Genomic DNA, 13480 nt, shown 5'->3' with positions numbered 1-13480 from the left:
TATGCTATGCAATTCGTGATACTTTTGTGGGTAATGTTGTAATCGCTTTACACTGGGGTTTAATCTGTTTACCAGCTTGACTTTTCTAACTGGCAGTGTACCGGTAAAAAGATAAGTTAAACATAATTTCCTGACCATTTTTGTGAAAACTGTCATAAGGTGATGACGTCAACAATGTGATGATGCTGATGATGATGATTAAAAAGAAATTGATGACGACAACGACGACGATGATGATAAAATGTTGAAGGTGTTGATGATGATTATAATCTCGTCAAATTGGTTAACGTTTACAGCCATAATATTGGAGAAATCTACATCTCATCTTGTTGTTGTGTTGTTGTTGTTGATGATGATGATAATGTTGTTGTTGTTGATGATGATGATGATAATGATAAAATGAAGTCCATGGTATTTAAAATGATGTCGTCTCGGTGAATGAAATGAATATAAAAATGAGTTTCCCATACGGTGTGATTAACAGTTTATTGTTGATGTCTGTTAATTAAAATGACATTTGTCGGAAACGACTGTGTTGTGTTGTTGTTGTTGTGTTGTTGATGTCTTGTTGCCGGTATAATGTGTGTTGTTGTGCTGTTTGTTAATGATATCTCGTTAGTTTGTTAATGTCGTTGGTTCTGTTAATGTCGTTGTCCCGTTAATGTTGTTGGTTTGATGTTTGGTGAGGTGTTGTTGGTGTTGTATAGTTTGGCAAAAATTATAAAAACCATTTGAAATAAAAAATGCCAGACAGAAATCAATAAAATTTTTCAACTAAAAATGCACTACCACAGTTTTTCAAACAAACCAACCAATCAACCAACTCAACACACGCCACCATCAACTTTTAGAACAAAAACAACCGGCCAAACATTTGTACTATGCAATATTATTCATAATAATCAACATCAACATCATCATCAGTTTCGACGACAACAACAACACAACCATTCAACAACTACCATTTCAAATGGCTTTACATTATCAACGAGATAATTCGATCAAATCCATCAATCCCGAAATAGCCAGCGTCCAATAGGATTGCAGAAATTTAAATAAGCCACTCCCAGCAATAGAAAACTCCGCCTAAATCGTTTTCATCAATGAACAATGTACGTATAAGATAATCTTGACGATATGCAAATACCTTAATTTATACGCGCACTTGTGTATTTCGTGTGTTTATTACATTTTTATATTCTCTACACAACAACACACGAATCTAACATGCATATAAATTGTTCCTTTCTTTCCCGCTTCACTCGCTCGTTCGTCGGTTAATTTTGACTGGTTTTTTTTCTCTTTCCCACACCATTTTGAAAAAATTTTGGACCGTTAATTACCTGGAAAATTATTTCATGTGTTGTTCTTTTTTGAGGGATGAGTTGGATTTTATTTTGCCGTATGTTTCAGTGACGTTTGTGGGGAAATGTGATTGACATTTTATGAAGAAGTATCTTCTTATTCCGCGGTTGCTATGTTGCATAATTAACGTCAGAAAATACAAGAACAACAATATCTACAACAACAACAGGCGTCAACAAAAACAACAAACGTCAACAACAACATCAGTAGCATCATCATCATCATCATCAATAACAACATTAACAATAAGGCCAATAGCAACCGCACAACGACGACAACAACAACTACTACAAAAACAACAACAACTACTACAACAACAAAAACTACAACAACGACAATATTATTGTTTCAGTGAACAGTGAAACAGTCCTACCAACACAACAACGACATCTGGTAAAACAACATCTGGTAAAACAACTTCACCATCCAACCAACACAACGCAAGTAAGTAGTAACCTAATTATTATTTTGGTCGTATTTATTGCCATCTTCAATTACGTCCTGACATATTGTCTCAATATTACAATTCAAGTTAATTAAGGTTGTAAAAGTGGCGGTTCAAAAGTTTGCAATTAAATGAAATTATTCGCCATATTCGCACAATTAGATTTACAAATTTTTGGTTAATTGTTTGTGAAACAAAATTTCAAGGTTTCATTGAAATTAATTAAAAATTGTGACTATCAATTTTACAATTACAATTGCTAGGTTTCAAATCATCTCGTAAACTGTTTACATAATCATAATTGTTATCACTATCATCATCATCATCATCACCATTATCGTCATCACCATCATCATCATAATCATCATCATAGATAGATATTTTTATCTTCCAAATTATTCTAGCCCGTAACACCATCATCACCGGGTTACAATTATCATCATTTAAACATGCAGAATAAGTTTTGTTTGTATCATCATTATTTGCCCAGTCATGCGCCTAATGGTCATCATCATTTTAACGACGCAAAAAGCAAATTAAAACAGTTACTCCAAAAATGTTTAATAAATAAATAATTAATTAATTCACTAGCAAATAGTGAGCCCGTTGGAAAATAATTAGCAATAAACATTTCACGATTGACAAAAATTGCGAAAATGTGGTCAGTTCGGTAGGTGATAATGGCGATGATGAAGAAGATTTTTAATCATCACAATTTTAATATCATTTTAATTTTTATTATCACTTTAGAAATCATTTTTTCAACCACCGATGACTGATCATTGACTGATCGCTTGGGAATAGGCAAACGTATTTCTGAGCATCAACAATCGATAGCTAAACTTTTCAAACAAACTCTTATTACATTCTTAAATAACTTCATTGATTGACTGATGGCCGGTAATTTCCTTTTTTTTTCCTTTATGCATAAAGTGAAACTAGTACAAAATAGAAATGAATTTTGGAAAAACAAGTCTCATCAACTTTCATCATTATCGTTTTCAATCTGTATTAATGTGTGTGTGTGTGTGTGTGTGTGTGTTTGTGTTTGTGTGTACGTGCGTGTACGGCGTGTGTGTGTCCGTATATTTGTGTGCATGCGTGTGCGAGTATATATGTGTATGTGTCGGGTTGTCTATGTTTGTTTATGTTCTGTTTTGGAAGCCAAAATATATCGTTTCGTATCGTATCATGCCGTTTCGTAAGTAAATATGCAGTGTCTATTCTATTTTTAACTTAAACGTTTGTGATGTGCGTCTGTGTGTGTTTGTGTGTGTGTGAGTGTGTGTTTGTATGCTTGCGAACAGGCATTGTTGCATCATATTGTTGTGATGTAATATTAAAAATAAAAATAATAATAACAATAACAACATTAACAATAACAACAACAATAATAATACTACAACATTCAATCGATGGTGGTATTGTAATTCAAATGAGCATGTAATAGTAGATATCATAATTAAGTGATGTGCAGCTAAAAAAACCAATAAAGCAGGACTCACGCGGAAAGTTAGTGCTGGTCATTTAGTCACTTTTATTGGCCACCAGCCGTACCAACACGCCTCACTAACAAAATATTTATTGGTCAGTAAGTTTTCAACTTTTACGACTATAAGACCACATTCCTAGCTGCCTTGTTATGTTAATATAGTAAGTCTGATGTAACAATATGCTTGTTGAGTGAGATTTTTAATTAATGGCAATGATTTATTATATGGTTGTGATTTTGAATGTTAGAAACAATTATCTCCAAAGTGATAATAAAATTATTGGTAATAAAAATTATGAAGATGGTGATTATTACGATTGATTGCTAGATTGATTTGATGGTTGACTACTGAAAGAATAGATAGATAGATTGATTGATTGATGTTGATAGTCATCATCATCATCATTATCGCTATCATCATCATTATCGTCTTTTAATAATTTTTACCACCATTGTCAAATAACATAATGTAATAATATCACTGTCATCATCATCCATATCAACAAAATAAACATTATCATCATCACCATCATCATCACCATCATCATCACCATCATCATTATCAGTACTCACTGCAAGGCAAACATCATCCTTATCATCAGCATCATCGTAATCGTTAGCGTCATCATCGTCACTGTCATCATTCAATTATCATCGATAGTGTCCGAAGCATTAACGATCATGCCGTCAGGGCTATGCCATATTGTAGTACCCATGTTTGTTATCAATGTGGTGCTATTTGAAGAAGGGGAGGGGGTCAATTAGTGATCCATCTATGGTTGGTTCACAAATATAAACAAATAAACAACTGCGCGTGTGGTTTTGTGTTTGTTTGTATGTGTGTTTTACGTGTGTCAGTCTGTCTATGTGAATGTAAATGCATCTTCGTATATTCAAATTTGAATTTAACGCAACAATCCAATTTTTACGCTGATTATGTGCGCATACTTGCCTGCCTAAACGCTCACACACATATATTGATACATACATACATTTGAATACTCATAACTCATGCTTTGTAGAACAATTGGCTGGTTTCTTTACACAAATACACAATCAAGTTTACAAATAATTAAGTAAATAAATTAAGTAAATAAATTTTCGAATTTCTATATTTTTGTTTGGCAAGGGGTTCTGCCCGTGCTGTTTTGAATAATAATAATAAACAATACGATTAATAAAGTTGTAAACAATTTAAAGATCTAGTAATAATAATAATAATTATTTTAATAATTATAACAATAATAATATTAGAACCGATACTCGCATTTATAATTTTATTAATAGGAGTAGGAGAGCAAACATTACGTAAGAAGTTATCGTTTTCTCCTTAGGGGTCCAATTAACATCGTAAACTGACATCGTCTGCACTTTGTTTTATTGTACGTCTGTGTCTGTTTGTGTGTGTGCGTCTTTGTACGCGTGTCTGTGTACGTATGGTGTGCGTGCGTGTGCTAACATATGGACACGCGTTTTGAAGTTTTATTGCGTGTGGCGATTTTATTGGCTCGTTAAAATATGAGGAGGTGGGTGTGTGAATTGTGGTGAATATGTTTTTATTGGTCCTCCATTATCGATCGGCCGGTATATAAGCTGGTGATGTTTGCAAGTTAAAATCAAATTAAAATTTTCAAGATTTTGATACTATTTCTAATTTAATATTTTAATTGTGAATAGCAATTCTTTCTGTTAACTTCAGACAGATTTAAAAATCAATTCAACATTTGTAAACTATCATTTCAAATTGTTTAAATATCGGCAGCTGTACGAAAGCTAGGATTCTGTGAACAACGACAAAAGGTCTCCTAAAAAAGAGACACACTGCAAACAAGATCGCCATCACCAACCCAAGCAAAAGCATCACCACAATCTACTGGAACGTTGAACCAGAGAAGAACCAGCTTGCATAGATGGAGTCACAACAAATTAGTGAGAACGTCAACAACCAAGTAAAGAAAGAATTTGTCAACGAAAGTTATGATAGTGACGTTGTGTCTTGGCGGAGCCCGTCTGATGTTGATATTGTTGATGACGTAGTTGATGACGTAGCTGATGACGTAGTTGATGACGTCGATGTCATTGACAGCGGACTGGGCTCCAAAACGATGCCCAGCAACAGTTCTAACAACAGCAAACAAGGAAACAACATTCAGAGTGAAGAAGATGAGGATTACAAAGTAGCAAGCAATGTTGACGCTGAAAACGTGGAGCAAGAAAGGGTTTCAACAAATATTTTCAATATCAAGCGCGAAATTATCATGGCTCCGCAGGACTCTTCAACGCCAATTGTTGCAAAATTTAGAAAAAATTTATTTCGGCAATACGACTACCAGCAAGTGGCTGGCGACAGATCTCCGTTGTTTGCTGCAGATCCTTCGTTATCACTCTCGTTAACACCTCCCTACTCGCTACCTTTCAATCCTTTTCCTCTCAAATTCAATCGTCATAACTTCTTTCAAAATTACAACCCTCATCCCAATCACCATCATCAGAATGGCATGAGAACATCTCCGAAGCAGCAATATTTCTTCCAGCAAAATCGTTTACACCCAACTTCAGCTTCAACAAATTCACCAACGGCAACAAAACTTTCAAAAAATGCTTCTGCATTCAGCATTGATGCTCTGCTTAATGACAAATACAACAGCACAGAGGATGAAAATAAAATGAATAGAGGCAAACAAAACGATGACACCAACCACAGCGATTACGACAGCAATAGTTACGACAACAACCATTACGGCAACTATCTCTACGACAACAATGACTACAACAACAAATCAAACAAGCCGTGCAACAACTCGTACTCAAACTGCAAACGAAAGCTGACAATTGATTGTGATGATTACCAACCGGAAACAGTTGAAAAGAAACGGAAAATGTTGAAACTATCCGAAGAGGAAGAGAACGACGACGATGATGTTGGTGGTGGTAAGTTGAATTTTTAATTTTTATTCGAAGTTTGCATGTTACGCACGCTCATTGTGGATGTTGTGAACATTCGAAAGAGCGAATGATTAGCAAAATGAACGAGTAAATGTTTGAATAGAAGATTAAATTGGAATGTAAAATAGAAAATAAATGTGTGAATGAATGAATGAATAAATGACAATATGAAGGAACGAATGTGAATGAATGAATGAAAACATGAAATAATGAATGTAAATGTATGAAATAATGAGTTAGAATAGTTGAATGATTTCCTTAATATTTACGGCTTCTTATTAGCAATTCAACACGATTTGATTGCTCTATTGTTTCTTGCCTGACTGTTCACATCCTTCTAACTCGTCGCTAATTTATTGTTAGTCAGTTTGTTTGGAAAATCGCAGCAAAGCGGGTGGCATGCTTTTCTATACAAGCCATTTGCTTAACCTTTGCAGTTGACAAATTGCACGATCTTAACACCGATATTATTAATTATGCGTTTTAACAATTATTTGCATTTCTAATTGCAACAGTTTGACGCATTAAACTGCTTAGTGTAATGTAGGAACATTCATTCATAACAGACGTGTACGAACTGTTAAAAACAGACAAACACGTAACATACATATTCGATATCATTAAGCATGCCTACCTACCAAATGTATACTTTCATATCTATTAATATATTGATCCATTTATTCACCCACTAACAGTGCCCTGCGCCGATATCAACGGTCTTAATAAACTGTCGCCCATTCCACTTGCCACAGCGTTCAATTATCTACCAGAAAAAGTGGAACATCACGAAGAAAAAACTGAAGAAAAAACTGAAGAAAATCTTGTAAAAGTTGGCAAGATCGAATGCAAACTGGAAACCAAAGAGCTATGGGACAAGTTTCATGAGTTGGGCACGGAAATGATCATCACCAAATCCGGAAGGTTAGTTATATCCATTTAGACAGATTTATTTACTTTTACGCAGATATTTTGTAAACTTTTATCAAAAAATTATTGGCAATTTATTGACGTAACGAAGTTTTGACATCAAGCTTTTTTTTCCTTTCAGGCGAATGTTCCCAACTTTGCGAGTGACATTCACAGGACTCGACCTTGACGAAGAACACTTCTACACCGTCACCATGGACACTGTATTGGTCGACAACAAAAGGTTTTCATGATTTTTCTTTCACATAAACAAATTAATTAATTAATTAATTAATGGAAGTTTTAACACTTCCAATGTTGATACGTTTTTTTATATTATTTGTAAGGGTGTAATACAAATAATAATGTGAACAAATCGAATTATTCAGGTACAGGTACGCATATCACAGATCAGCTTGGTTGGTTGCAGGCAAGGCAGACCCCCCACTACCCTCCCGTATCTACGTACATCCTGACTCACCATTCACTGCAGAACAACTTCTCAAACAAACGGTCTCATTTGAAAAGGTCAAACTGACCAACAACGCTCTGGACAAAAATGGACACGTTAGTACGCTAAATTGAAAATTTTAATTAACTTAATGCTATTTTATAAAACACATTTTTGCGGATTTCTTACGATGTGCGTGACTGTGACCAACTTATGAAGTTAATTCACGTTAAAAGATAATAGAAATTCATGCAATTATGAAATCACAAAGATATGATAGTGTTGCAATTTGAATGTTATCAACTGATTTATTTTTTAATTTTATTTTACCTCTTTCATTTGTTAACACGAGCAGATAATTTTGAACTCCATGCACAAGTACCAGCCACGCATCAGATTGTTTCGCCACAAGAGAGATTTAAACGCCAGCATCTCTGCCGATAATGATCGTCGTGATGACGATGATGTCGCAACATTCATCTTTCCTGAGACTGACTTCATCGCCGTGACAGCCTACCAAAACCAACTGGTCAGTTGATCACAATTAATTCATCCCAATAAGTTCATTAGTTCTTTGTAATAAATCTTCCATAATTTATTCATCATCATTGAATCGTTTATCATTAACATGTTAGGCAATAGACACTCTGCTTGAATTTGTACTCTTGAAACATTTACTGCTTTTTGTAATGCTGTTGAAACTATAAATAAATATTTCAAGTTTATTAATATTTTTGTTAATTTTCAACAGATTACAAAATTGAAGATAGACAGCAATCCATTCGCCAAAGGATTTCGGGACTCATCGAGACTCAATGAAGAAAGGTTGGTCATTTAAATTATTTTGAATAAGTTACATTGTTTTTAAAACATCGACATCAATGTGCAATGTCCCAATCGAGACCATCGAGTTTACTTGAAAATTATATTTATTTCAATCATTCCCACATTTCTGTAATTCAACTTGAATGAAACCCAGTTAAAATTGATTAAACTAACAACAAATAAACTTTTGCAGGGACTCCTTCGCAAACCAGAGTACAGTTCACTATCCACCTGCACTACAATATCATCATCAGCCCAACAACTTCTTGTACAATTTCTATCCGTACGCGAGACCACCACCGCCACCAACAGCAGCGGCAGTCCATAACAATGGAGGTTTCAACTCTTTGTTATCCCAAATCTGGCCAGGAAAAAATTGCGCTAAAGAGTTGATGTTACCTGAAGACTCAGTTGAAAATAAAACAGGTTGATATTTTTAACACTTAATACAATTCGTTACTGCACGATTTTTAGTAAACGCGAGTATAAAATAATTTTGTATCCATAAACGTAATTCAACTTTAAAAAATCTATCAACGCAAGCTTCGGAAAAAGACGAGTCTGGAGATAAATTGTCTACATCATCGTCGTTATCATCATCAAGACTCTCGTCGTCTTCATCATCGTCATCATCACCGATGTACGAAAACCACAACGGAAAAGGAGGAATGGTGCGTCCCAATTTCAACATGCCCCCACCGGATGGTCCACTGAAATCCCATATGGCTGCCAACTTCCTGCACTTTTACAACCTTCTACGAATGAACAAAATGAATAACTTCTGAGGGTGGAATTTGAGAAACATCAAAAAATTAACTAAAGACAACAATTTCTTGTATTAAAATATAATTAAAAAAATATTACTTTATCTTCTTCATTACCAAATTCTCCTGTAAATCTATTTATCAAATTTCTGCAAAGAAAATTTTTTAAATTAATGTTGAAGTTTTGAATATAAACACAAAATTGAATTGTTCAACTCAACTGAATCGACTGCACGCAAAATATTTGAAATTAATATTAAAAGTTTGAAAAGAGAATAGTTGAAATTTCTCTGATTATCTCCTATGTTATTTGCGTTTCATTATATTCTTTAATATTGCTAATTATTATTGAAACAATATATATATATATATATATATATATATATATATATATATATATATATATATATATGGAGAGAGAGAATAGATGTATGAGGGTCGCCGCATCTATCCTGGGTACTTCGAATACAAATGCTACTACCTTGGTGTTTTGGTCGATCGACGCTACCAAAAATCCAACGCTGAGTTATTTTGGCTACCTCGCTCCAAGTCTTTTTTGACGACGGTCAATCTGCACCACGTGACCAGGGTCATCGATTCGGATTTGATTTTAAATCCAGTAACCACGGAGCTCCCTCAGGGTGTTGAACCAGTCTGGAAGCGTTTTTGGCGTCTAGGCTCAATGCACAATCAACTGTCGATTGGCTGACTAAAAAAACAGCTCACTAGCGAATAGCTAAAGTTAGATGGTACAGAATAGATGACGCTAAAATTAATAATTTGTTCACAAATTATTTTAATTTATAACTACCTTAAAAAACAATCGTTTAGACTGAATGGAATCTTAACAAGCACGGAGCTGCCAGTTGTAATTGATCTCGTCGAGGGATCCACGTTTTTAGCAAACAATGATTATATGCAAACTTTTGAACAGATTCAGTTTTTATTAACACAGATCAACAACAAAAAATTAGTTCCTTATGAAATAGATAACATTTTCGACATAATATCACACATTATTAGACGTTTATCGGCTCCGTCTACTCAGCTTGGATCATCAAGCTGATTGGGCTGTGACACGCCGAGCCGCGTCACTAACAAGTTAAGTTAATTCAAGCCAGTACCAAGAGTTGTAATATCAATAAGTTTGCCTAAGTTGCTGTCAATGTATGGTTGATGGATCCATGCAGCAGAGTAGACCAAAAAGACATCTTTATCAACATCGAAACATATGTTATTCTTAATCACTTTCTTCACCTCCAATTCTTTTTGGTGCATTGCCGTTATGTCAGCAAAAATATCACCTTAAATGTAGGAAAACATTTAATTATTATGAATGGTATAGAAAATAAAATAATTTGAAAACAAACGTAATGCGAAACCGACCTATATCTGATGTGCTTAACAATGGAAACCCTGAAGTCATGTTAGACTGAATCTCGAGCTTTTCAGTTTCTCTTGTTAATAATGTTAAATTTTCGAGTTTATCCACAACAGACTTGAGCTGGTTAATTAATTCGCCAAGTTTGTCTGCATCAGTTTGTAGTTTTAAAATCAACTTTGTGTCGCTTGCAGTTGGTACTTCTCTTTTGATTAAAATTTTAGTATACGCAATTTAATAATTAAACAAACAAATTCAAAAATGGAGAAAAGATATAGCAATTGCAGCTGTTTTTGATGACATGAATTATATTAATTTTATAATTTATTATGTTGAGAACAAAATAATTATTTAAAATTTTAGAATGGATTTCAAATTAAAAATAAAACTAACTAAATCAATAATAAATAAAAGATAAAATGAAAAATTATTAATTTAATTTCAACCTAAATAGCAAACAAACCCATTTTCGATTAGAGAATTAGAAATGCTTTTAATAATGTTGAACCCCTCACTGTTCAGTTCTTCCCATCTGGTAACTTGGTTAACGAAATCCACACATCTGTCTCTTGTCTTGCGGCAGGTACCAGTCAGGTTGTTCTGCGGACTCTTCACAACTGCTGATAATATGCACAGAAAAAAAAATCATTAACGCTGGCTTCACTCATTTGAGAACACTTAGATAAAATGTCATCAAAAAATTGATGAATAATGATGTTTTTCTTTGATTTTGTTAATAAAAAGGCAATAATAAGCATGCAACAAACATACACAATAATCTATGGTCTGGAATTGTAGAGTTAGGATCATTTGTCAAGGCTAGACTAAACAAACGTTGCCATAAACTCATCAGAGTCCATGTTGTGCAACCTTTGCAGCTCCACTTTCTCTTTCAAGTTCTTCAATAGTTAAAAACTTCTGAGATACTGGCTGCTAATAACTACAACATGGATAACCCCAGGGCTGAAAATCTAGCATGTTGTTTGATAATGTCCAAACTATATTATTGCTACTCAATAATGTTTGGCATATCCCAGAAGCAAAAAACAGGTGTTCATAGAATGATGAATAGGGCTGCCAGAGTTGAACTCAGTATTGATACACTGCCTCATCTTCCAATATCTGTATTATCAAATTTAAAAAGCCTTCATTAACTTCCATTTCATTTCAATATAGTGTTCAGTATAAAACTGCCATCATTGTTTTCAAGTTGTTGTCATCCCACTCGACGACATACCTCGGCAGTCTTCTTCACCTAAATATGAACCATCAACATCTACACTCTGCCAAGGCTCCATCAATTCTTCAAAATATTTCATCAACCAAAACTGGGAAACAACCACTTTGTCATGAAGCTGCTAATGTCTGAAATTCTCTGTCTCCTGACATCAGAAATGCTGGCTCGCTCCATGAATACAATTCAAATCAACATTGAAAACTAATTATTTTAATGCTGCTTTAAAATTTTAAAAATTTTAATTTGTAACTTTGATTTTATTATTTGCCTCTGTCGCTTGCATTGCACATCACAAATGACACGTTTTTATTATTTAATTAACCATTGAGCTATTACGTCACCAAGATTGTGGTTTTATTCTTTTCAACTTTTAAACTACATACCATTAAAACGTGTTCTTAAACAAATTATTTTTCTGACTGTACTATAATTATAATATCAATCAATCAATCTTCACTTAGCATCCAGAGACCCAGTTCCCCCGAGGTAGGACATTGTTTTCTTTACCATCAATTTTTTGCGCCAAATTAGGCGATCAGTTGTATCAATTTCATTTAAATTTAGAGCTTTCATGTCTTTCTCGAATGTTTGCGACCAGGACTTTTTTGGATGGCCCTTGGGACGTGTGCCAGGTACTTCAACATCTGCTAGAAAAGTTATGGCACTGTTTCTATTTCGTTTGACATGACCAAACCACCGCAGATGGTGTTGCCGGCATTCTTCCTTTATATCATCTAAACCAGCACAACGCAGGATTTCGGTAGATTTGATGTTGTTGCGGTTGCGTTTGATGATGAGAACACCGAACCAGAAGAGCAGTGAGCAGGAGAAGAAAAGAATAGTATTCGTTTGGATAGGCTGGACACGTGTTTCGTCCCTACCGGGGACTCATCAGCAGCCCGAATACCTATCAGAATAGTTATCGCAGTTTCTTATAAAGCCTGCACACAAATCAACTCCTTATTTCGTGGTGTTTTATTTATTAGTCTTTTTAATCGCTAGGATTTTCAATCCAACAATGTGGTCCTTCAGACTAATTTGTTGCATCCATTGGAGCATTTTCATATCAGTTCGTTGAAGTTGTTGTTCCAGTTTGGTTGTTATTGGCCATGTTTCTGCACCATATAACAACACCGGACGTATCACAGATTTATAAAGTCTTGATTGTAGTGGTAGTGAGATGTCACGCCTAATCAATATAGAGGCAAGGAGATGCCATTTATTCCAGGCTGCATGTTTGCATGCTTGAACGGCAGCTTCAGCTGTTCCAGTACAATCCAGAACTCCCCTAGATATTGAAACCATGTAACTTTCTCTACCTTAATGGCTTCAAAAACATTGCTATTTCGAATTTGTTGTTGTGGATCGGTGCAAGCAGGACAAACAAAATTGGACATTTTAAAATAAGTACCAATAATTTTTGAACAACGTTTACGACACCACTGGTATTATACTATAATTATAAAAGAGTTACGATGCTTGTACTATAGTACCATACGGATACTAGTATGAATTAAAGCTTAAAAAACCAAACTCCATTTTTTTAAAATAAGAAAAATTTATTTTAATTAATTAAATAATAAATCTACACCAGTTGTTTTATTAAGTTTATAAATGAAGAGGTTAAGTAAAATGGTTACGCCTTTAGGTTTAGTTAAACTTCAAGTT

At 34.3% G+C, this 13480-nt stretch overlaps 3 protein-coding genes across 3 annotated transcripts in view; 1 reads left to right on the top strand and 2 right to left on the bottom strand.

Annotated features, from left to right (window-relative positions):
* The window catches only part of HELRODRAFT_169464 (hypothetical protein), a gene marked incomplete at both ends in the record, with an annotated part of 7060 nt that extends 6922 nt beyond the window's left edge, over positions 1-138 (bottom strand). Inside the window, one exon of the mRNA XM_009015272.1 lies at positions 91-138. Coding sequence (XP_009013520.1) covers positions 91-138 — 48 coding nt within the window. The remainder of the gene's footprint in view (positions 1-90) is intronic.
* Positions 139-5788: 5650 nt separating this feature from the next.
* HELRODRAFT_98030 (hypothetical protein) lies at positions 5789-9361 on the top strand. The gene is made up of 8 exons (XM_009015271.1): positions 5789-6233; positions 6944-7169; positions 7297-7398; positions 7544-7721; positions 7961-8134; positions 8357-8430; positions 8624-8856; positions 8974-9361. Exons 1-8 carry the CDS (start codon positions 5801-5803, stop codon positions 9213-9215), a joined length of 1662 nt encoding a protein of 553 aa, XP_009013519.1. The 5' UTR covers positions 5789-5800; the 3' UTR covers positions 9216-9361.
* A 940-nt stretch (positions 9362-10301) lies between these two features.
* HELRODRAFT_169462 (hypothetical protein) lies at positions 10302-11873 on the bottom strand (the record flags this gene model as incomplete). The annotated part of the gene is made up of 4 exons (XM_009015270.1): positions 10302-10498; positions 10581-10780; positions 11039-11195; positions 11813-11873. The coding sequence occupies 4 exons, from the start codon at positions 11871-11873 to the stop codon at positions 10302-10304; spliced, it is 615 nt and encodes a 204-aa protein (XP_009013518.1).
* Positions 11874-13480: the final 1607 nt, after the last annotated feature.

The sequence above is a fragment of the Helobdella robusta genome (genome assembly GCF_000326865.2).
Source record: "Helobdella robusta unplaced genomic scaffold HELROscaffold_15, whole genome shotgun sequence".
In the NCBI taxonomy this organism is placed as follows: Eukaryota; Metazoa; Annelida; class Clitellata; order Rhynchobdellida; family Glossiphoniidae; genus Helobdella; species Helobdella robusta.
This window is presented reverse-complemented; position numbering and strand designations above follow the sequence as displayed.

Bases quoted from the DNA above. Each gene is read 5' to 3' on its own strand.
- HELRODRAFT_98030 (XM_009015271.1), top strand. From the start codon at position 5,801: ATGAGAACATCTCCGAAGCAGCAATATTTCTTCCAGCAAAATCGTTTA. The intron at 7,399-7,543 runs GTTTTCATGATT...CGAATTATTCAG, and splicing joins GTATTGGTCGACAACAAAAG to GTACAGGTACGCATATCACA. The intron at 8,431-8,623 runs GTTGGTCATTTA...AAACTTTTGCAG, and splicing joins TCGAGACTCAATGAAGAAAG to GGACTCCTTCGCAAACCAGA.